General features: G+C 53.9%; 1 protein-coding gene across 2 annotated transcripts in view; it reads left to right on the plus strand.

Annotated features, from left to right (window-relative positions):
* The window catches only part of ATP11A (ATPase phospholipid transporting 11A), a 121,178-nt gene that overhangs the window by 43,094 nt on the left and 54,523 nt on the right, over positions 1 to 23,561 (plus strand). For both annotated transcript variants that reach the window (XM_043583092.1, XM_043583101.1), the window contains exons 2-4: positions 14,660 to 14,782; positions 21,866 to 21,955; positions 22,736 to 22,816. In XM_043583092.1, coding sequence (XP_043439027.1) covers positions 14,660 to 14,782; positions 21,866 to 21,955; positions 22,736 to 22,816 — 294 coding nt within the window. The remainder of the gene's footprint in view (positions 1 to 14,659; positions 14,783 to 21,865; positions 21,956 to 22,735; positions 22,817 to 23,561) is intronic.

Here is a 23,561-nt window from a genome sequence, read left to right on the forward strand (position 1 = left end):
TCTGTGGTGGGGGCCTCCCTGCCCAGCCCACAGGTACAAGCCACACGTGGTGTGTGCATATAGTAAAGTTAATTTTGATAGTGTTTATTTAACCCCGTGCTATCCAGGATATTATTGCAACTTGAAGTCAGCATAAACATCATCAGCATGTTTTACGTTCTTCTCTGCACATGAAGTTTCCAGAATCCAGTGTGTGCTCTGTATTGGGTGCCTCACTGGGCAGCGGCCACGCACAGGGGTGTTGCCTCACGCTGAGAGGGGCCGCCCTGTCCCCACCACCTGCCTCCTCTTGACACTCACATCACTGACCTGAGCGGGTGTCCTGACTTTCTCTGAGCTCTGGGGTTGGCTTGTTCCAATGTGGTTATTTTCCCCAAAATGGGGTCTATGCCTCAGGGTTTCAGAGACCCTGCTGCACCTCAGGCCGCCTATTTACAGACTGTGGGCCCTGCTAGGCCGCGATTTCTGTCTGTTTTCCCCAAACGGTGTGCCGTGGTTCTGGACTCGCCCCTCACCAAGTAAGTATTTCGTGTCTGGAACATCTGTCTACACTGCAGCGGAAGGTGTGTAATTTCAGCTGTTAAAATGTGTATACGACCTTGCTTCTGTTTGTGAGTTCAGTAAGTTTGCCTGATTTTCTGGCTGATTCATCTCAAGGGGAGGAGTGTAGCTGTGGGACGTAAGTACAGAAGCACGTGGTTTTCGTGGCCGCGTCCTGGGGCTGGTTTTCCGAGCGCTGCACGGAGACTCAGGGGTTGGGTGCTTGACAGTCGCAGCATCTGTCCCACTAACGTCCACCCGCTGTCCCAACACACCATTTTCTGCTGACCCACGTGCTTGGGCGGTGTGGTGTCCTCACCCGTGTTTTACTGTCAAGGAGCCACGGAAGCTGCATTGTGACGTGAATAGCCGGGGACACGCAGGATGGATTTCCACCAGAATGAGTGGGCCAGGGCCAGGGCGTCCTGGGGAGGAGGGAGCAGCTGCGAGGGTGGGTCACCAAGTTAGGGGCAGATGTAGGGGTTGGGCGCGTGCCGTGTGTGCAGGCCTGCTGCTCTGTCCTCGCAGAGTCTGGTGTGCGTTTCCCGGCGTCCTTGCCTGCCCGGTGGGTGCGCAGCACTGACCGGCAGCTTGGGGACTGCTGGGCGTGTGGCCTCCTCCTCTTGTCTCAGGGACACAGGGCAGTGTGCAGCTGTGGGCCATGGGGTCCTAGGGCCTCTGGCTCCCAGAAGGGCAATCATTATTTTGCAGTGACACAGACCCTGCGTTTTCTTGTTGCAGGAGGAGCTCACAGGGCTGGGCAGCAGCGGCCTGCGGCCTGGGTGACGGGGGCCCAGCTGGATTCTCTGGCCAGTGGAGCAGGGAGCCGGGCTCAGGTCCTAGTACCTGGTGTATGGTCCTTCCCGGAGGCCCCTCCACGCTGAACCTCTCTCAGAATTTGACCTGTTCTGCCACCTGATGGCTGCCTTTGCTCCTCCCCCCACCCCCCACTAATGTCAGCTTGATTGGGTCCTTGTTGACTGGTTCGGCTCCCTGCACAGAGGCCACCCCGGCTGTCATCAGTCACCTGAGCCTGGCTCTGCCACCATCTGTCCTGTGGGGAAATTGCCTTCATCCTCTCTGTGCGGTCCCTGCCACGCCATGCCCCATCCCCGGGCCAGCACAGGGGGGTCCCCCGTTGTGCCTCAGTCTAAGTGAGCAGACCCCCCACAGTACACTTGGAAATGGTCGGTAGAAGCGACTCACCTCAGTTTACTTGGGAGCCCTTCATAATGTCCTGCTGTCTGCAAATGCAGGGAGAGTGCTTTGCAAGGGAGTCACTCAAAACCAGGATGGGAGGCTGGATGGGGGGCTGGATGGGGGCTGGTTTGACCACTCCCCTGCCATTTTCACGTTTTTGTTGCGGTGCACATGGCGTTTCTCCACATGCCGCTCTCTGGAGGGGAGGGTTGGATGCCTTGGAGGGGGTTTTGCTCTTGCCCTACTGGTCTCCTCAGCTCCTAGACTCAGTGTCCCTTTCCTCTGCCCTTGGCATGCTCTAGGTGCACGTGCTCTGTGTCTCTCTACCACTGGGAACCGCCAGAGTCAAGCAAGGCCATGGTAGGGTAAAAGTCACTGTGCTTAGAATTTTTATTTCGATTCTGGACCCAGGAAACGTCAGCTTAGTCAGCTGACATTGCACATGTTCCAGACGGTCAGTGTTTTCAGATGACGTGGACCATCCCTGTGGCTTTTGCGATCCAGATGATTTTGTGTTTAGAAATATGTGTTTGTGTTTAGAAATTCCTGGCAGAAAACTGCCCCCAGATCTTATAAATACCCCACTTTTGTCTGGGAAGGGAAACCATGTGTCACCACTGATTACGGTAAGAGGTGGTCCAGGTCTGTCACAGACGCCTTGGGCTCTGGTCCGGCGGGAGCAGAAGGGGCCACACGCACTGAGGTCCAGGCACTGCCCACCGGCCACCAGAAAGGCTGGTAACTCCTGGCAGAGAACGTGGATCCCATGGATCCCGTGGAAGCTGCTGACACACATCGGCTCCAGTGGGGAGCGGGGTTGTGGCCATCATACCTGTGCAAGGCCCGCACAGCGGGGTGGAAACTACCAAGTGCTCCCCAGGAGTGGAGCGCGCAGTGGCAGGTGCATGTGGGCTGGGGCTGCGGAACGGGAGCTAGAAGAAGGCCTATTTTTAGAAACACCTAAGCACTGTGTTATCTTCTTACTCCTCAAACAGGAAATGTTGCCTTTGAAAGCTATAAACAGACACAGGAGTGGGACTTGCTCTGTTACTGGATCCCTGTGACTGTGACAGGGGCTGTTAGGAGGACCACCACAGAGACCCATCCAGGAATCTGCGGTCGGTCGGGTTACACGCTTCTGTTACAGCCGCACCCTGTAATTTGGCTAATGCGTTTGCTTTGTTTGAGCTGACATTCAAAACTTCCATTAGGGGACTAACAGGCTAAAATTGATTTTCAGCATATTTCTGAGAATCTCTCATGTCCCTGTGTGCTTCCTGACTTTACCGCCCGGGCTGCTGCACCCCGAATCCTCACGGAGCAGACGGTGGAGTTGTGAGGAAGGCCCGACTGCCATGGTGCGGTGGTTCAACCGTGTTCTAATGGAGTTCTGAATTCAGGGTCTCCTCGTCCTGCCTGGGACGGCAGAGAAGCAGGGGGGGACAGCAGAGAAGGAGGGGGGATGGCAGAGAAGGAGGGGGGACGGCAGGGAAAGAGGGTGGGCAGCAGGGAAGGAGGGGGGAGGCAGGGAAGAGGGAGGACGACAGAGAAGGATGTTCATGCTGAGACTCCGGAAACCCCTTTCCCTTCTGGGGGTAGCAGTGACTACATCTAAAATAATCAGGGGCCTTATGTGCCCCAGAAGTGAAGTGTCCTCCTTGGTCTGCATCCAGAGCGTGAGGGGACACTGCTAGCTCTCTGCTGTGTTTGCCCCATTCTACTTTGGCCACAGTTTCTTTCTGAGTTTCTCTGTTAGGGATACGTCTTTGAAAACACATTGAACTCCATTTACCCACTAGAAAATGCCAGAACCCTAAGAAAGTTATCTGTGGTCCCCACACTGGATGGAACCTGGTAGAATCCGTGTCTCCAGGGTGAGAGGGAAGTGTGAGGCAGTCCCCACAGGTGTGGGGGCGCAGACCCGGCCCTGTGAGCACGCCCGCAACCCTGCACATGTGTGAGGGGCTAACCAATGGCATTATTGGGATATAGTTTGTATGTCATAAAGCCCACCTCTTTAAAGAGTACAGTTCAGTGAGTTTTAGTACATTTACCAAGTTCTGGTACCATCATCGTAACAGAGTTTGAAAACATCTAAATCCTCCGAAAGAAACCCCGTGTGCTTTAGCAGTCCCCACCCCCCAGCCCTGGCAGCATGGACCTGCCTTCCTGGTGTGCTGTGTAGACGAGTCAGTGTCTGGGTCCCTGTGATTGGCTTCTTTGGCTTGGCCAGGTTTCAGTATGCACATCTCTGTTGATGTTGGCTGTTTGTAGGCCTTCGGAGAAACATCTATTCAAATCCTTGTTATTTGTCTTTTTATTTCTGAGTTGTGATGGTCTATCTTGTATCCCAGGTACGATCTGTTACTAGATGTAGTTTGTGTGTGTGTTTTTGTAGGGGAGCCATGGGGACCATTCACACACCCTTGGGGGCCACTCAGGCAAGGACTTGACCTGTATGTAGTTCACCTGTGGTCCCCCAGGGACACGGAAATCTGTGGCCGCTCCGGGGTCATGTCCCACCCCCCCCTCCCCAAGCCCCATGGGAGGGCGTCTCATGATCTCCCAGGTGATGGGGGGGCTACCTCCTGATCCTGCACGCCCAGAACAGAGCCGCAGCTATAACCCCTTTGCTGCCCCTGGACTTGGTTCTTGGCACCAGGTTGTGGGACTGCTGTTCTGTTGGAAAGGACGGTGCTCTGCACTTCAAAGGGGCCTTCAACCCCCTGCCATAGCCTTTCTTCCAGAGCCCCGTGGGTGGCTTCCTGCCACCCCCGCCCCTCCCTTCTGAGCAGACAGGCGAGTTGCCCTTGTAGCTACTGGTAAAGGCGGGTTAGCTCTTTGCAGACCTGCTGGTCTACATGCATCCTAGGCCACGATCCCCCCGGAGGTGAGGAACTGTGGCTAAGCCCATTTTGTGGGCTCTTCTCCCTGAACTACAGGCTCCGCCCCTGCTGGTGACCTCTGATCTGTGCACGAGTCCAGGCCAGTGTTAGGGACACCACCGTTAAGAGAAACAGCTAAGTAGGTATATTTATTCTGACACTTAGTAGGTTTACAATTAATAGCTGGAACAACCCTGCGTTTGTCACTTGGACACAGTGTCTGCCATTTGGTTCAGCAGCAGGATGTAAAGACCCTTGAAATATTGAGGTTCGTAAGGAGTGTTAGTAACGCCTCTTAGGAAGACAGAGCTTGTTTTCACGTCGAAGGTTAGACAGGTGGGAACTCAGGGAAAAGCAGACGCTGAGAGGCAGTGCTTGCTGGGTGGTTTCTTCCCAACACTGGGGCTCCTGGGGAGGACAGAGCCCTGCAGGACTCACCCAGGGCCGTGGGCTCCCGGGCGAGGCCCGCGCAGAGCTCAGGGCACAGCAGTCCTAACCTTACTCATTTCTCATCAGCAGTTTCATGAAAGCTGGTTTGCTGGAGTCTGCTGCTAGGATTTTCCTTTACCTTTGAAACTGTGGATACCGGAGAGGCCGTGATCTTGCCTGTCGTACAAGGAAAAGTCAGAGGTCCTGCCCAAAATCAAGGCTTTTGGTGCCTCCAGGCTCATTAGTGAGAAGAATGGGCAGGAGCCGTCCTATCTCTCTGTTGATTACATTTTGGAGAAATGGGGATGAGGATACCGTGGGGGAAGATAAAGTAGACCCTGTTCCGGAAATTACCTTAATCGAGGACCCTTAGGGAGGTTGGCATTCTGATGCACAGATTGCAGACAGAGGACATCTGAACCCCACGCAGAGCACCCAAAGTTCTCAGAGGACACGCTGGGAGGTGTGAGGAGCCCTTCCCAAGTCAGAGGCCGCAGCGCAGTGAGCGGAAAGCCAACGTTTACGAAACAGCACCAGAAACACGAGAGAGCAGGGTCCCTTATGTCTCGTTTTCCCGTATTTATGTCCCCTGGTCACCATTGGTTTAAAACCTACTAAAATGTATTTCTTGCCTTGAAGAGTTTGAAAACCCCTGGGTTTGCGGTCAGGTTGATGTGAATATGATTTTCTCCTTTGTGCAAACCTTTCTTGTCACGCCCTGTGCTGGCCACACGGCACCCGGCTCTTGAGGAGCCTGACCGTGTGCCAGGCACGGTCACAGTCACGGCAGCGTCCGACCTGTCCCACGTGGGAGCCGTGGGCCCGGACTTCAGCAGGTGGCGGCTTCTGCCCATCCTTTGGGGATTGTTGTCGTCATCGTGTATCTGGGAATCAGAACTCTGAGCACGTGTGAGGGGAATCATCGCTCTCCGTGGAGTTAGAGACTTGACTCCACTGGTTTTGTGACTTGGTTTCTTAGTCTAAAGGCCAGGTCTTGCTCAGTACTCGCAGGCAGGTCCCTGAACTTCTTAGGAGGAGTTAGGAGAAAACAGCCGGAGGGGCGGTGATGGAGGGAAGCCGTCCTTGGAAAACCTCCTTGCTAGGGTGGGGTGCTGTTGCTCAGGGTTGACGTCATTCTACTGGACTTTGAGGGACATCGGCGACGATCTGCCCTCAGGTGGTGCACACTGAGGTCACCTGCTGCTGAGGTCACCTGCTGCTGGGCGGCACGGATGACCGCGGGCAGTGGGGCGAGTCGAAGTGAGCCCACTGGGCAGCGCGGACCAGCTCTGCCCCCAGATCCCTGCTCTGGGACGTGCGGCTGTCTCTGTGGGGACTACCCGCCCCATCTGGCGGGTCTGCGAAGCCCCTACATCTTCTCCACGAGAGAAACAAGTGTGATCTGGTTGTGTCCAGGCCGATTGGGAGGATTCGCTATTTATGAGTCTTTTTCTGGAAAAGGGTTGGGGGGAGCTGGTACTGACACATGTCCCATTTCTTAGCTGCCGGGCCGCGGGGCTGCTCTGTGTCAGGCTTTGTGTTTGGCTGGTTCTTTTTTTTTTTTTTTTTTAAACTTTATTTATTGGCTGGTTCTTAATTGAAGGTGCCGGGAGCCCCTGAGGCTTGAAGCTGACGCAGGAAGGTGGCATCTGGCGCCTGCAGGGAGGGCAGTGAGAAGGGCCTTTCCCGTTGTCCCCCCTCCTTAGCAGAGCCTGGCCTGAGCCCTGTGACCCGTGCGCATCCCTGAGTGTGCTTGGGGCATTTTTGCGTCTTCCCCGGAGGCTTGCCCACCTCCCCCAGGCCGTGCCCTCACCAACGTGTCACCAACCCCCTTCCTCAGCTTGTAGCATGAGTCCTGTGGCAGGCGCCCAACTTGGTTCTATGACCACAGCCCCCAAGGCAGGGAGTTCACTCCACCAGGGGTGGGAGGGAGTCTGAAGAGCCAGCGGCTGTGTCCCGGGAGCAGGTGGGCTCGGGAGCCTTTCCTGCTGTAAGGGCAGGGGTGTGGCTGGTGTGGCCTCTGACAGCCTACGTGGGGCAGGGGGCGAAGCTGGCCTTCTTGCTGCTGTCTGCCACCTGAGGTCTGGGGGAGCGGCAAAGGAGGCAGGCGGCCATGCCAGGCTTATGTCCTTTCCTGCTGGTTTTCTTAGTTTCTTTGATATGGCCGTGTGATGAGCCAGCTGTTAAAATGGTTCTGTACTTTTATTTTCTGGAACATTCCTGGTCCTGATTCTGTGCTCTGCCCTGGAGAGTGAGACCTTCAGGCAGAGCCAGAACCTGGTGACTCAAACCCCAGGACTGCACTTGAACTTCATTCAGGGTCAGGGTCACGAACTTGAATACCCACCCCCCCATAGTTGAAAGATAATTTTCAAAAAAGGTAAAGAAAGCCATGATTCTCGTGCAAATACCAACGGACACGGGTTTAAGATTTTATTTTGCTTGTAGTGAGGGAACCGGATACTATAGCTGAGGGGGTGAGGCACTGGTGGACAGATTCCAAAATTTCTAATTAATTTCTGAAAAAAATTCATGTGGTACAAACATGGCAAAAATGTTCACACGCTAAATCTGCTGGTTAATTTCTACGCTCTGTGGTTTTCTGTGTCTGAGTCGCTCATATGGGTGCTGCCCCCATATGAGTGAAAGTGGTTGGAAAAGTAGACAGTGCTCAGTGATGGGGACCAAGGGCCAGGCCAGCTGGACACTGCAGCTCTGACCACACCTGTGCCAGGCCCCCAGCCCAGAAGGATCAGGATCCATCACTGACCTCTGATGCTTGGCCCCCACTTCCAGGGGTGGGGCTAGCCCTGGAGCTCAGTCCTGCCCCCGGCCACGCCTCCTACACACAGGGCACCCTGCCAGCCCTGGACGAAGGCTCCTTTCTTTCTTCCAGTGGGCTCTGCTGAAATCTGTGCGTCTGTGTAGAGACGGGCCTCCAGGTACTTTGTCAGTCCGTCCTTGACACTCCGCTGTCTGTCCACATGGCACAATCAGTGAATGGACAGGACGGGGCCTGGACCCTTCCTTTTCTCACCAGGATCACACACTTAATTGCAGGAGAGTCTTTGGTGGCCTGGCCTTTGCCTGATCTCAGAGTCGCTGCTCTGCTCCATTGGTCCTTTTGTTAGTTGTGGGCAAGGCCACGCGGTCACCTAGTCTAGTGTCATCACTCATTTTCAAGAAGACGGTTGACACCGAACCCTGTTTAAGCCATTCTGCTGACCTTTGACGTCTTCCTGTTGGGGTCCAGGCCCACATGGCGGTGGCCCTTGGTTTGGGATTGCTCCCTGTCAAGTGGTGGGTTCTAGCAAAGTCTGCTTGAAGATACGAGTGCTCGGGGGTCCAGGAGACAGGAGTCAGGATCTAACTGAATGCCTCAGGACACACTCAAGCCTGCACCCTGGATCTCATGGAACCGAGTGTCACTTGGGCCGAGAGGACTGCGGCAGTCATGGAGAGTGTAGCCTGTGGTCGGCCTGTCCCCGAGGCCCTCGGCCGCCGGATACAGGCACCATACTGTCAGAGAGAGTGCCACCACGCACGTGAACCTGTACATGTCTGGGATTTTCAGGCAGCAGAGGTTCAACCCCAATGTCAGAACTATCTTTAGAAAAGAAGGATCAAAGGAAGGAGCCCTGCAGGCTGTTCGGAGAGCTGGGTCAGCATTCAGAGAGCAGCTCTGACAGTTTCTACGTGGCTCTCGTCTTGTGACATTGCAGTGACCCTTTCTCAAAGCGGCTGCCTTCTGGGAGGGTGGGGCTGCCTCCGCTCCTGGGCTGGCGGGGGGGGGGGGGGTGGGAGTGGTTGCACCTCGCTTCTCTTCCTGCTCTTTGCACATGCTCCCTCCACCGGCTCCAGGAAGACCGTGTCCTCCAGCCTCACGCGGAATCTTCCAGGAGGCTCCGGGGCCCCAGGGCTGCTGCCTGCGGGCTCCCTGCAGACCCTCTTCCTTCCCCGACCCTTCGGCATCCTCCCTGTCTGCTCCCTTCTGGCCATGTGACGGTCACAGGAGAAGCTGACAGGCATGTTTAGCGCTGCCCCCGCCCGCCCACAGCTTCTGCAGACGCGCCTGCCTGTGACAGGCAGGTAAGCAGATTCAGATTCTGAGCAGGTGCCTTGGGGCTCTGGCCACTGAAGGTCCGGTGAGATCCGGTGGTCCAGCTTTACAGCTTCCAAAGCCCCTGCCCTGTACCTGCCACTGGGGTCCCCAGGGGAGCAGCGTTGACAGGTCTTGTCTGAGGCTGTGGCTCTCAGGGGTACACGGGAGATGCACACCACCCCCCTGCCATCACCGGGGTGACTCATCATCTGCCCACAGACTCATACAGAGCACGAACCGGGCACCACAGACCTGAGGTCTTTTGTATGAATCCCACTGTGTCATGTCCCCTGCTGGATTTCTCACTTCCTACAAGGTTTCTGTTTGCAGAATCTGCGGGGAAGGCTGGAAAGGGGAAAAAGGTTCAGACACAAGCATGGCCTCTCCCGCTAAGAGGACGGAGGACGAGCTGGAACCACAGGACTGTGCGTGTGGTGGGTGTGTGCACGAGCTGCGTGACCCTCGACCATGGCACTGCCCACGTGTTCCCGGGATGACAAGTGGCGGCCTCGTGTGCATGTGGCCACATGCCGCTCGCTCAAGCCTGTGTATCGGTCATTGCCAGTGACGTGTAACCCACCCACCCCAGGGGCCACCCTTCTGCGTGGACACTCATCGGTGTCTGCTGGAACGTGTTCCCAGTGCTGTGCGCCCACCATGCCCCCAGTCAGAATATTTTCCTCCAGAAGAAACCACCCGTGGTCACTTGTCCAGCCCTTGGCAAGCCCTGGCTGTCTGGACTTGCATGTCCTAGACAGTTCGCATGAATGGAACCCTACAGCACGTGGCCTTTTCTCTCGGCTTCTCCCCCTTACGTGCATTTTCAGGGTTCACCCGTGCTATAGCGCGTGCTCTTTTCATGGCTGTGTAGTAAGTCCATTGTGTAGGCGGAGCAGCCTTGTCGTCTGTCCCTCTGTTGGTTGACATTCAGGTTGTTTCCACTGTTCGGCTGTTGTGAATGATGCTGCTGTGGACACACGTGTGTGTCCGTGCTTATGTGGACCTGCGCTTTCGCTTCTCTTGGGTGCGAAACCAGGGGTGGGATCTCTGCATCGCTTGGGGACTCCACCTTCACCCTCCTGGGGAAGTGGCGGACTGTCCCCTCCACTCTCCCGCCATGATGGTGAGGCCCCAGCCCCCTGCACCTGCCTCAGTGGCGGCGGAGGGGGGGGGCGGCATGAAGTGCGGTGTCCTTGTGGTTCCGATTTGTACCTCACACCCACTCGTGATGGTGAACGTCCAGTGTGCTCTGTTGCCTCCCAGCTTGTCTGAATATCCTTTCAGCGATGTGAACGGACTGGATGTCGGATCTTTGGTGAATTTAACCGTTTCAGAGTCAGCTGCTTTATCGAGGTCAGAAGTGGACGACGGAGGGTTTGCTGTGTTGCCATAAGCTTTCTGTCCACCGAGTCATGTCTACACGTGTTCAGGATTTAACACCCTTTCTGTGTAAGAGAATACGTTCACACAATGACCAGCATCGTAAGAGCCCATTAGTGACACACAGTCTGCTGGAATAAACTGCACCATCTGCCTGCATCTTTCCAGATTGGACATAAATGTACTGCACATGTTAGTGAAACGGTCCAATTTGTCTGCAGTGTTTTCTGTGCCGTGGAACAAAGGTGGGACTTTTTATTCCCAGCTCAGTGGGACAGAAGCGCTGAGCCCTCCGGGGCATGTGACCCGCAGGGCACTGTGCCATCACCTCAGAGGACGCATCGTTCACACCCGGATCTGCCGGCGGGTACGCAGGTTGAGAGAGCCGAGCCCCATGGCATGTGGGGGTTCTGCTCTCCGGTCTTGCTCACTGCTGAAGAGGCTTCCTTGTTTGTGGTTCCTCCTGGTGCCTCGTTTCTGGAACAGCATGCCCACCTGGAGCAGCCTGCACCCAACAATTTCACCAAGCCCCCTGCCCCCCGCCCCCTGTTGTAGTTTTAGGCATTTGTCCCCTCGTTCCTGTAGGTGACAATCTCATTCATGTGGAAATAGGAAGAGACTCCTCCCCCCTCTGACCCGCCAGGCAGGGGGGGGGGGCCTCCGTGCTCCCGGTGAGTACAGCGCGGGGGTGGGGTTTGCCTCTTGGAGGCACGAGGGCACTGGGCCCTGCTGCATAGGTCAGGTGTACACTTTAGAGTGGGCTTGGTGCTGGCCTTTGTGGGTGTGCAGGTGCCCCCTGTGCAGCCAGGGAGCTGACAAGGAACGATCAGTGTTGGAGCCTGTACTGCTGCTGAGTGTCCCTGGCCACCTCCAGGGCTCCAGGGTTCATGTCACGGAGGGCGTCCCATCCAAGACGAGTCCCTAGAAAGAGAGGCTGGCGTGTCTGTCTTCCTGCCCTCAGGAGGTTTTGTGACAACCCACACCTTCATTCTCAGGGCTCCCAGTGACAGAATTGCCTTTTTGTGTTCAGCAGAGTTGCAGAACAGACCAGGTGACGCATACTTGGTTCAAGACCAGCGAGGGGCGCCAAGGTGGCTCAGTCAGTTAGGCAAACAACTTCAGCTCAGGTCACGTTCTCACGGTTCGTGAGTTCAAGCCCTGTGTCAGATGCTGCTGTCAGCGCAGAGCCCGCTGTGGATCCTGTGTCTCCTCTCTCTGTCCCTCCCCCTCAAACATAAACATACATTAAAAAAAAGTGTGTAATTGGGGCTAATAGGTACTAAGTGTGCAGAGTAGCAAAGGATTGCTGATGAAGCGGACACAGAAATGTTGAATCACACGTCCATCGTCACAGGGCCGGTCAGCTGCAGGGCACACGCATGATGTGGGCGTGATCGTGAACCGCTTTCTCCGGGGGCGTCTTGTTGGACGTGTTGTCTATATATTTTGCACACCTGGTCTTAGCTTCCTCAGAATTGGACATTTTGGCACAGAACAGCACGCGGAACTCACCTGGGTCTTGGTCTGAACCCAAAGACGCTTCCTGCGTGTCAGGGCCACACACGAGACCCCTTGTGAGCGCCGTTCCCTGGTGTCCCTCCTTGGGCGCTATTACACTGACCACTTGGTGAGCAGAGTCAGCCGGAAGCAGAACGCCACCATGGCCTTTCTGCCCACCGACTCATAGTCTATTCGTAGAAGCAGCAGGTCTGGCCGAAGCTTGTGGGTCATTGCTTCTTTTTGTTCCTTGGGGAACAGCATGAAGGTAGCTTCCTTACACACAGCCTAGTTTTCATCCAGTAAGTACGTGGCTTGCTCCCAAACGGTTTTTTTTTGTTGCAGTGACATAGGCAAACCCCAGTGCTTGTTGGTGTTCAGTCACTTTTCTGGGCTGGTCTTGTCCCGTAGGCAGACATAGTGTCCCGACGTGCAGTAGGTAAAGTCGTGGGCTGGACACGGCCAGGAGGCCCCCCCTCCACGCACCACAGACATGTCCCCTGGCTGGGAGGATCGGGGCTTCCAGAGTCGGTGTTGTGGCTGAAGCCTAGCGGCTGGCTTTGAAGTAGGAGCAGGGCCCCCGGGGTTCTCATTTTTGTGTTACAAGTCTTGTTTTAATGCTTTTCTTCCCTTTCCGGTTCCTCTATTATGTGTTCCTTTTCAGCGTAAGTTCCGGAATCCGTGGGAATGAGAAGCATCCGCGGCTGTGTCTTGAGCATGAAGGGATGTCCGGGACTTAGATTTGTGTGTAAAGCTCTTACGCCGCTGTGTCAGCACCCATTACTGGTGGCCTCACCTGGATGGGGAAGCAGCGGAAAAGGCTGTGGGCAGTGGGGACGCGGCCTGGCCCTTGCATCGTGGGCTCCTGGGGCACCACATCCGAGTTCCTGCCGGTTTGGGGGCCCAGCCTGTTCCCTGCGGCGATGTTGCACCATTTCCCATGTCCCTGCCGCATGTCTCTGGATACGGGTGGAGTTCTGGGGACCAAGTCGGTCTCTGCCCTCAGTCCGCATGGACATCCGGCAAAGCCAGGCCCTAGAGAAGGCACGGAGGGAAAGTGCGTGCGGGCGGCTACCATGGACCCCGCGGTGCTGGGGGCACATCTATAGACTTCTGACCCCGCGAAGCTGGGAGGTAGGCCCGCGCCATGCCACGCAAGCAACAAGAGCAAAACAGTGTGACGTGAGGCTGTCCTTGCCTCAGCCCACAGGGACACTGCTGGCCTGTGTGACCCTGTCCACCTGGCTCCACAAGCGAGAGTGGGCGCCACGCCGGGCGGAACACTCTGGCTCCCCACAGCCGTGCGGTTCTCTTCCCGCTCCTGTTCTCCGTTTCCCGCTTTCGTTCCTCATCAGCCACCATGAGTGAGGGGCTGTCAGTGTCCTCAGGGGCCGTGAGGCTGCCTGAGGCCAGTGTCTCAGTGACAGCTGAGTCGGAGCTGTGATCTGACCCGCCCTTCTTCCTGTCCCATCACCCTGACCTTCTGCAGTGCTGGTGTTCCCACCTCCTCCCCACCATGGCTCACTGTACCCCAACAGGCTGACGGAGTGTGAGGCCAGGACCTGGGGCTGGGCTGCCGGTCTGGGGGTTCCAGGACCTGGGTCTGGGCTGTTGTATGGAGGGGGCTAGGACCCGGGACTGGGCTGCTATATGGGGGGGGTCCCAGGACCTGGGACTGGGCTGCTGTATTGGGGGTCCCGGGACTCGGGACTGGGCTGCTATATGGGGGTCCCAGGACCCAGGGCTGGGCTGCCGTCCTGGGGGTCCCAGGACCCGGGGCTTGGCTGCTGGTCTAAGGGGACCAGAACCTGGGGCAGGGCTGCTAGTCTTGGTGGGGGGGACCAGAACCCGGGGCGGGGCTGCTGTACTGGGGGGGCCAGGACCTGGGGCTGGGCTGCTGTGTGTCGGGGGTCCAGAACCCGGACTGGGCTGCTGTATGGGGGGGCCAGGACCCAGGGCTGGGCTGCTGGGTGGGGATCCCAGGACCTGGGCTAGGCTGCTGTATGGGGCTGCCAGGTGGGGGTCCCAGGATCTGGGCTGGATTGCTGGTCTTGGGGGTGCCAGGACCCGGGGGCGGGCTGTGTATGGGGCTGCATTTTAGTCTCTCATCTGTGGCTGCAGTGTCATAGGCACCTCCATGCTGAAGGCACAGGGTCTGGTTCGGTGTTTTAAAGGTTCTCCTGTCAGAAGACATTTACCGGGTGCCTCGCGCACGTGATACTGAATAGTAGAGTCAGACGCCGGCCTCCTGTCTTCCCAGGAGGGCCCTTGAGCAGGGGGACCCAAAACGGCTCAGCAGCTCCATCGTGAACTCATAGTTTCACCCTGTTGTTAAAGACCCACCACCACGTTTCTAAGGGGGCTGCCTTTTCTGTTGGAAGCGTTGGGACCGTGCTGGGCCTTCTGTCTGCGTATGAGCCCAGCCACGTCTGTTCCCCTGACCACCAGCTTGTAAGGGCTTCCCTGTCAGGTGCAGACCGCCTGGCTCGGCCCAGTTCCTTGAGGAACTTAGCCCGTGGGGGTAGAGTGACGGGAGCCCGCTCTTCCCATGAGCGAGGACGCGCCTTACAGCTCGCGCTCCGCAGAGGGGCCGTCACCTGTGCTGACGGTGCTCTGTTCTCCACAGTGTGCTGGCGAGGAGAACTGCGTGGACAGCCGGACCATCTACGTGGGGCACAGGGAGCCCCCCCCAGGTGCTGAGGCCTACATCCCGCAGAGACACCCCGACAACAGAATCGTCTCCTCCAAGGTGAGCTGTGTCCCTGTGGCGGGTACCCGCCCCGCTCCCGGGGCTATCGCCACGCTGCTACCCGCCACCCGGCGCCGTGGTGGGTGTCCACGTGGGGCTGGTACGCGTGTCCCACGCCTGTCCCCACAGCCGGTGACAGACCGCATTCCCGTCACCTCCCTTTAATCACCCCAGGGCATAAGAGGCCTGCTTCTGCCATGTGTGTGTTGGCTGGCCACATGCCTGTGTGTCCTGGTACACACATCTGTGTGGGGGACACACGTGATCCCGGGTGCGTGTCCCCGTGCGCACATCCATGTGGGGGGACGTAGCACATTTTTTTTTTTTAAACTATCAGAGCATCTGAAATTAAGAAGAGTTGAGAACAGACAAGCCTTTCTCTTTAAGGCAGTTATTTTAATGGAACTATTTTATTTAAAACTGCCACAGAAAACAACAGTAATGACAACAGCCATAATAGCTTTAGTCACCAGAGTTGCTCATCAGGAAAATCCCAAGCGATGAGTGTGGCACGTTGTTGCCCAGCCGGATAAGTGACAGGAGGCTCCCAGGCAGGTGTTGGCAGCGGGACCTGTGTGAACCTGATAGTCTCAGGTGGCGCTCTCACTAGAGACCCGCCACTCGCCCCCCCTCAACAGGACTCTCTAACGATTCTTAACAGTCAGCCCCTGTGCAGTACAGGCGCACCGAGAGTCAGGGAAGTGCGCTGGAAACGTGGACCCGGGTGCCGTGTGAGCGTGTCGAGGTGGCGCCACAGTGTCCATCCCGGGACATTTGTCAGGCTCTTCGGCCGCCGATGGCTCCCCGCCTCGGCTGGTTTCCCCCTCCAGGGACAAAGCCTGGCCTGAGAGTCCTAGCCCCCATCCTTTCGGGTTGGTGTGGAAAGTTCTGCCCAGGACTGAGCGGAAGAACCTTCTGGAAAACAAAGCACCTGGTTGGGGTGGTCTGAGGGCCTGCTTGAGGCATATGGTAGAAGGTAGCTGGACGCTGAAGGAGGCTTGTTTATGACCAGCGCCCCTGTCACTGTTTTCACGGGAGAGAACCAGACTCGGTGATTTCTAAATGCCGTTCCCGACTCTGTCCTGATTCGAGTGTCACAGCCAATATATTATTTCCATTTGTTCCTTTCAAATACTCCCGCAGTGACTTTGAGGTGTCCCATCTTCTTTCCACGCTCTATGAGTTGCCGCCTTTGCTCCCCCTACGGTGGCACCCGCTGTCCCCTGCCCTTCCTGCACCAGGGCCCCCACGCTGCCTCGGTTCCTGATGACGGCAGGAACCCCTCAGAACAGGGCCTAGAATACCTCAGAACAGGGCACCTGGGTGGCTCACTCGGTTAAACATCAGACCCCAGCTCAGGCCATGATCTCACCGTTTGTGAGTTCAAGCCCTGCATCGGGCTCTGTGCCAACAGCTGGGAGCCTGGAGCCTGCTTTGGATTCTGTGTCTCCCTCTCTCTCTGCCCCTCCCCCGCTTGTGCTGTCTCTCTGTCTCTCTCTTTCTCAAAAACAAATAAATATTAAAAACAAAAAGATGGCTCAGAACATGGGAAAAAGAACTGAATTTGTAAAACCTGAGTTTACAACAGTTCCCGGAGAATGTTTGCTGTAATGTATGTGTGTTTCCTTGGGAAGAAAACATTTCTGTCACAAGAAAAGACTGCTGGGCAAGACTTCTTCCATGCACAGAAGTCTCCACTCAGTAAGCCTCATTGCATTTAATCAGAGAGCTTTTATTGTGTGAAAAGTTACACCAGGGGCAAAATTGCCAAGCTCGCCGTGCTTTCCCGGCAGTGCCGGTGCTACGTCAGCAGTGATTGGAGTTCCGTTTCCTTTCCGGGGGAGACACACTGGGCAGGGGCCTGGGATGAAGCAGAAACAAGAACTGAGTCCCCAGCATCCCTTTTCCTTTCCTTCTGACGACACACAGAGCCCCGTGCCCAGCACTTGAGCTCGAGCATGAGTGGATCCGGCTTCGGGAGAAGGTCGGGTGCTGCCTCATCAGTTCCATAAGGTTGTACATGGGACACAACATCCATGTGGCCCCCAGTCTGCCCTCAGGACGCCACAAATCTGATACTAGGCTGAGGCTATGCGGTCACTGCGTACTTTCGAGAAAGCTGCATCACTTGTGACTTTTGGCCAGGGAGGATGGCGTCTGCCAGTCACACGTGGGCAGACGGTGGTCCTAGGACTTGTGAGAGCATCGTGTCTGCTCCACAGCAACCTTGTGATGCCACCGCCATGCAGTAGCCCAGCCCCTTGGAAGAGGAACAGCTTGAGAACAGAGCCTGCAACCGAGCCTTAGCAGCGAGCCTGACCCTGACCCTCACGTCCACAGGCCTGGCACCGCCTCCTGCCGGCCCAGCACACTGTCTGCTCAGCGTGTAACCCTAGTGACCCCAGTCGGGCATGACTGGTTTCCACATCCTGTTCTCCTAGCCGTGAGTGAGAGAGAGAAAGAGAGCCCAGCTCCACGTGTAGATTTCCTTCCACGGAGCTTCACTTGGCCTGCAGGGCGGCGTCAGGGCCATCAAGACAGCACGGTGGGGGAGCCGCTCTGGGGCACCTGATGGTCAGGACCGCGTGGTGCTGTCCGTGTGTTCCCGTCTGGGGGTAGAGAATGGTGCCGGGCTTGTCCAGACTTTTCTTCCTGGCCATGACTGGGACAGACCGGCAGGCTGTGTTTTGTCCTGAGCCACACTCCCGGCGGGAATAGAACCATGGCCACCACCACAGACAGAGCCGGGTGCTCGGGAGGCGTCTGTGACATGGGGCACACGCACCGTGGTGCTCAGTGTCCATGACGTGACAGAGGTGAGAGCAGGGGCCATCCTGTGGGACTCAGGACTCCTCGCAGGGTCTGCAGGGGTGAGGCGAGGCCTTCATTCTGGCATGGCCGACACCAGGCACCTGCAGTCTGTGGACTGGGTCGGGGAGCTGGCGCTTGATGCCGTGGAAGGTCTGAGTCGCACGTGACATCCTGCCCGTGTCCATACTCTCCACACTCACTGTTTAACAAAGATGAAGCCGTCTGCAGCTCATCGGCTCTTACGTGTTGTCAGATGCCCCTTTTACGGTTTCTGTCCACATGGTGCTGACCCATTTGCACAGTCACACGCACTTAAATGATTTCATGGGTTTTCACCCTGTCACACACCATCAGGAGTTAGTGACCCTCCTTTCAACCACATTAACCATCCGCGGTAATGACTTATTATAGTAATTTATCCCACGCAGTAAGAAGATTACAAAGTGTAATGTCTGAGCTGCCGTGTGGCCTCTCCTGCCTGATTAGAATTCAGCAATCATGTAAGTGGCTTTCAAGCCCAAATCTGGGCTGCTTCCCTTGCACTCTAGAATCTGGGAAGCCATAAGGAGTCCAGAAACGGTAGCATTAAAACGGGACAAGACCAGATATACACGTAGCATTCCAGGCTTCACGAAATTCCCCACCTGGAAGGATTGCAGTGGATGACACTCTGTTTTATTTTTTTATGCCTAAGATGAAAACTTTCTAACGTGGAAACTTTCAAAAATATGTAAAAAGTCAGTGATGTGATAATCTCTCACATCCTTCTCACCAGTGTCAGTGGCTGTCCCCGGGCGGCAGTGCTGGCTTCATCTGTGCGTCCACTTTCTACCCCACACTTGGCAAGGCATGTCCTCTACAGCATTTGATTTTCATCTTTCGATTTTTCGGTAGGTGGAGGATGGGGTTTCCAGGAGGACCTATTTCCATTCCTGTGACTTTGCTACCAAGTAACACATTACAAGTATTTGGGGAAGTTTTTGGTTAACTGGCGGGCAGTCAGTACGGGCTGGGAAATGAGGTTGGTTTCACAGGGTAGGGCCTTGAAGACAGCTCCATTTTGGGTCAGGAAATCCGTGAAGAGCAAAGGATCCTTCTAGGCTGGTCACAGAAACACGGACATGAGACATAAATGCTGTTCCTGCGTACGAACTTCTGTTTCTTTTCATCTCCTTTTAAAAGTTAGTGGAAAGTAACTGACTCATTATGGCCCATTTAAGAGAAAAAAATATATATCTTTCTTAAAAATTTAAGAAGATTGATTGTGTTTGTATTGTTCGTCAAGCTATACAATTTTAATGTCCCTGTTATTTTTTTAGTGCCACTTGGAGCCAGAACTGTGATCCCTGCCGCATTCTTTCTGGGTGTGTGCTGTGGTACTTACTTTACACGTGAAAAAAACTGGAACACAGTCCTTAAATAATTTAAATAATTCAGTAAAGTTTACTGGAGTTTTAAGTGTCAGGACCAGGGTTTGATATGGGTCTGACCCCAAAGGCCATGTGTTTTCCAGTAGAATAAAGAGGAAATACTTTCTTTAAAAAAAAAATTTTTTATGTTTATTTTTGAGAGAGAGAGAGAGAGAGAGAGAGACAGCATGAGTGGGGGAGAGGCAGAGAGAAAGAGGGAGACACAGAATCAGAAGCAGGCTCCAGGCTCTGAGCTGTCAGCACAGAGCCGACATGGGGCTCGAACTCACAAACTGCAAGATCACGACTTGAGCCAAAGTCTGACGCCTAACCAACTGAGCCACCCAGGCACCCCCAGAGGAAATACTTTCTGAATTCCATAGAATAGCCAGAGTATCCTGAGGTAGGGCAGCAAATTAAGAATTCAGATCATGTTTTTTTGTTTTTCGGTTTTTTTTTGGTTTGGTTGGTTTTTTGTGGGGGCGGAGAAGACACTGCCGATACTTTGGGAGAACTGGCAGTCAGGGTTGGTTTTTTTTTTGGGGGGGGGGTTGTTTGTTTCTGGTTGAGAAACCGAGGTAAAGACAGAGCCACAAATTCCCCGCCCTCTGCTAGTGTCTGCGGCTACATTCCTGACCCAGAGACCTGCTTTTTGGTTCTCAGTTTGTTTGCACTCAAATGAAAGCCTAGTGTGTCCTTGACAAAACGCAGCACCTATTCATGATGTAGAGTTTCTGCAAACCAGGAACACAGGAGAATTTCCTCAACTCGATAAAGAACATCTATTATAAACCCGCAGCTGACGTCGTTCTTTTAAAGATTTTTTTTTTTTAATGTTTGTTTATTTTTGAGACCATGTGAGAGACAGACTGCAAGCAGTGGAGGGGCAGACAGAGGGACATCATCCGAAGTGGGCTCCAGGCTCCAAGCTTTCAGCACAGAGCCCGATGTGGGGCTCGAACTCACGAATCGTGAGATCATGACCTGAGCCGAAGTCGAACACTTAACCGACTGAGCCACTCAGGTGCCCCAACATCGTTCTTAATGATGAAAAAAGAGATGCTTTCACCCTAATTGAGAACGGTGAAAGTTTCCCCGCCGCCGTTCCCATTCAGCGTCTTACTGGATGTCTTCACTAATACAGTGAGAAAAGAAAGGGAATACAAGATACGCAGTTTGGGAAGGAAGAAACCACTGTTAACAAGTGACATGATGGTCTGCAGAGAAAAATGCCAAAGAAAAATCCCAACAAAACCTCATAAACAGAGCAAGGCCAGTGGCAAACAGTTGAATTCTCAATTAGAAACACCATTACGTTGGCATGAGAAAACGGAAAAACACATATGTGTAACAAAATATGTACAAGATCTATGTGAGGGAAACTATAAAACTGTGATAAAAGAAAAGATTTAGGTGAATGGAGAGACATTCTGTGTTCATGGATGGGGAGGCTTAGTGTCGTCATTAAGATGTCAGTTCTGTCCACCTCAATCTATAGAGTCAACCAAATCCTCATCTGAATCCCAGCAGGTTATTTTGTGGACATCAGGACGCTGATTCCAAAGTTTGTACAGAGAGGCAAAAACCCAGAGAGCCAACACAATATTGAAGGAGAACAAAGTTGGAGGGCTGATGCCTCCCAACATCTAGACTGGATGTCAAGCCATAGCACTCAGGATAGTGTGGCCAGTGGACCGGCATAGAGCCTGGAAATGGACCCCCATGTAAGATGGTCAACCAATCTTTGACAAAGGAGCAAAGGCAACACAATGGAGTAAAGACCGTCTCTTCCCCAAAAGGTGATGAAACCGCTGGGTGTCCATTTACAGAAAATGAGCCCAACACGGATCTTACACCATTCACAAAAATTAACTCAAAATGGATCATAGACCTAAATGTAGAACACAGAACTGTGGAAGTCCTAGATGGTAGCATGTGAGAAAATCCACACAACGTGGGGAGGGCCATGAGAGTTTGGGCACAGCGCCGGAAGCACTGGCCGTGGGAGACAAGACTGCTGACCTAGGCTGCATTAAAATTAAATTTTCCTGCTCTTCAAAAGACACTGTTAAGGGAGTCAGAAGACGAGCCACCGACAGGAAATATTTGCAAAACACAAAGCCCATAAAGGCCTGGTATCAGACAGGACACAGAAGGGAAGGATTGCTGGGGTGGGTCTAACGGGTAGGTTTGGGAATACTCAGAGCTAACAGACCAACATCAAGCTCGGTGTTTACTGGAGGTTAGTGACCTCTGGGACATGGCTGTTTGCAACACAAAAATTGAGGAAATTCTCCTCCTGGGGGAAAAAATCAAAAGTCTGGAGATTAGGAGGCGGCCAGGACCAGCCCCCCTCTCTATCCTTCCAAGCCCTCCATGTAGAGAGGCGCCTGGGGCTGACCCCGGACACCTGAGCCTCGGGGATGTCTCCAGGCAGTCAGGACCGCCTGGTGATGCCGACTTCTATTGTAGCTTCCTGTTGCCAGCTAGTAACACTGTCACAAGACCAAAGAGAGCCTATGGAGGGAAGAATGCTGAACATAAATGTTTTAACAGTCACAGGTTTACATGGCATGAAATAGACCTTAATGGTAAAACTTTCATTAAACTACGTTGTGTTATGTCTGATTATCTGGGATTGGGTAACTCGTGTGCTACTTTTGGGGTACGTGTTCTGTGTCAGCAGTTCGTATTCACGGTCAGCCAATTGATAAAATGGCTACAAAAGTCTAAATTTTGAATGGTGAGTTTTGTATCTAAACATTTTGTGCTTTGAAATCCAGCACCATCGTTGTATAGCAGAGTGACACTAGAAAGTAAAATGTGATCACAATGCCACCTGTTTGTTTTTTCTTCTCTATAGTACACGTTTTGGAACTTCATACCCAAGAACTTATTTGAACAATTCAGGAGAATAGCCAACTTTTACTTTCTTATCATATTTCTGGTACAGGTAAGGCCAGCGGACTTTTTTTTTTTTTTAATCACCTCAAACATACATTCTAAATAAGTGACCTTCATTCCCAGGTGATCAACTGTGGCTGGCTAAGGAGGGTGAACAAGGACTTGGGGCCCTTATCTACACGTCCCCCACCCGTTTCCTTCAGGGACAAGTGTTTTGGTTCCTCTGACTTGGCTGTGACCACCTTCCCGTCCTGGAGGGGAATCAGGAGCTTACCTGGTCTTTAGGAGAAATTCAGCAGCCAGGCTCGGCTTTATTATGTGGAGCCCCTTCCCAAGTGCACAGGGTGCTCTGAAGAGATCACAGAGAGGAAGAGAAAGGAGAGAAAACCAGAGTCCAAATCAGGGAACAGCAGGTCCAATTCGTTTTCAGAATAGCAATCACATTTTCTTCAGTCACGCGAAATGCAGTGGAAGGACTTACAGAATTTCCCCACCGTTAAATTATTCAAATACTGTCATTGAAGCCTGGCGCCGAAAGCAGAGTAGAAAATTAAAATGTGCACTGGAATCAGACTTGTGTCTTTGCCACTGTTGGCAAGGTTTCCTTAAGCAGATCCCTTAACTAGAGCAAACTACCCTCGGTTTTATAGGAAACAGGATGACTAACCCCCAATCTGACCTCTAGTCGGGGGATAAAGTGGGTAACAGTAAAACAATTTGGAATAAGCAAAAGCAAATGTTTTCGTTGGCGTTACAGGGCCAACCGGTCTGTCTAACGTCAGTAATGCGTGTTTTTGAGAATGGCCCTACAATTCTCTTTTAATTGCAGTTGATTATTGACACCCCCACGAGCCCAGTGACGAGCGGGCTCCCACTGTTCTTTGTCATCACAGTCACGGCCATCAAACAGGTAAGAAGTCTGCAGAAAAAGGGAAGGCATCACCATCCCTGTTACATAACATCGCATTTTATCCAAAGCGGAGTGATCTGGTTTGTGTTGGCTAGTTCGTAGACAATTTAACCAAGTTCTAGAAATTCATTTTGGTAACTGCCTTCGATTGACACTTGAGCTAAAATAAGAGAGATTATGTAACGCGGCAGCTAGCGTGACGCCCTGTGAGTCTGAGGGGGAGGCCAAGGTGTTCACATTCAGAAGAACCAGAGATGGTATCTGTTTTTAGAGGCTTTTCTTAGCCTGTCCACACCGTCGGCCGTCTGAGCTGTAGGCACCTGCTGTGTGCAGAGTCTGGGATGCAGTTTTCTAACAGAGCGTGCTGACTCCCAACTCACCGTGTGCAGGGGGCTGTTCTCCCGGGGCCACCCAGGCAGAAGAACACGCCTCAGTTCTGTCCACCGTGCACGTAGCCATGTTAGTGCTGCAGCCATCGCCACTGTCTGGTTCTGGAAAATTCCCATCCCCTCAGAAGGAGGCCATGAGCAGTCTCTGCTGTTCCCCTCCCTGAGCCCCTGGCCACCAGAGGTCTACCCTTGTCGCAGCCACACTTCCCACGTGGTGGGGGTGAGGTAGCTCTTTGTACTTTCGGTTTGCATTTCCTTGGTGATTAATGATATTGAGGATCTTTCCCTGTGCTTATTGGCCATTTCTACGTCGTCTTCAGAGAAAAGGACCCTTGTCCATTTTAAAATCGGCTGAA

This window comes from Prionailurus bengalensis, chromosome A1, assembly GCF_016509475.1.
Source record: "Prionailurus bengalensis isolate Pbe53 chromosome A1, Fcat_Pben_1.1_paternal_pri, whole genome shotgun sequence".
In the NCBI taxonomy this organism is placed as follows: domain Eukaryota; kingdom Metazoa; phylum Chordata; class Mammalia; order Carnivora; family Felidae; genus Prionailurus; species Prionailurus bengalensis.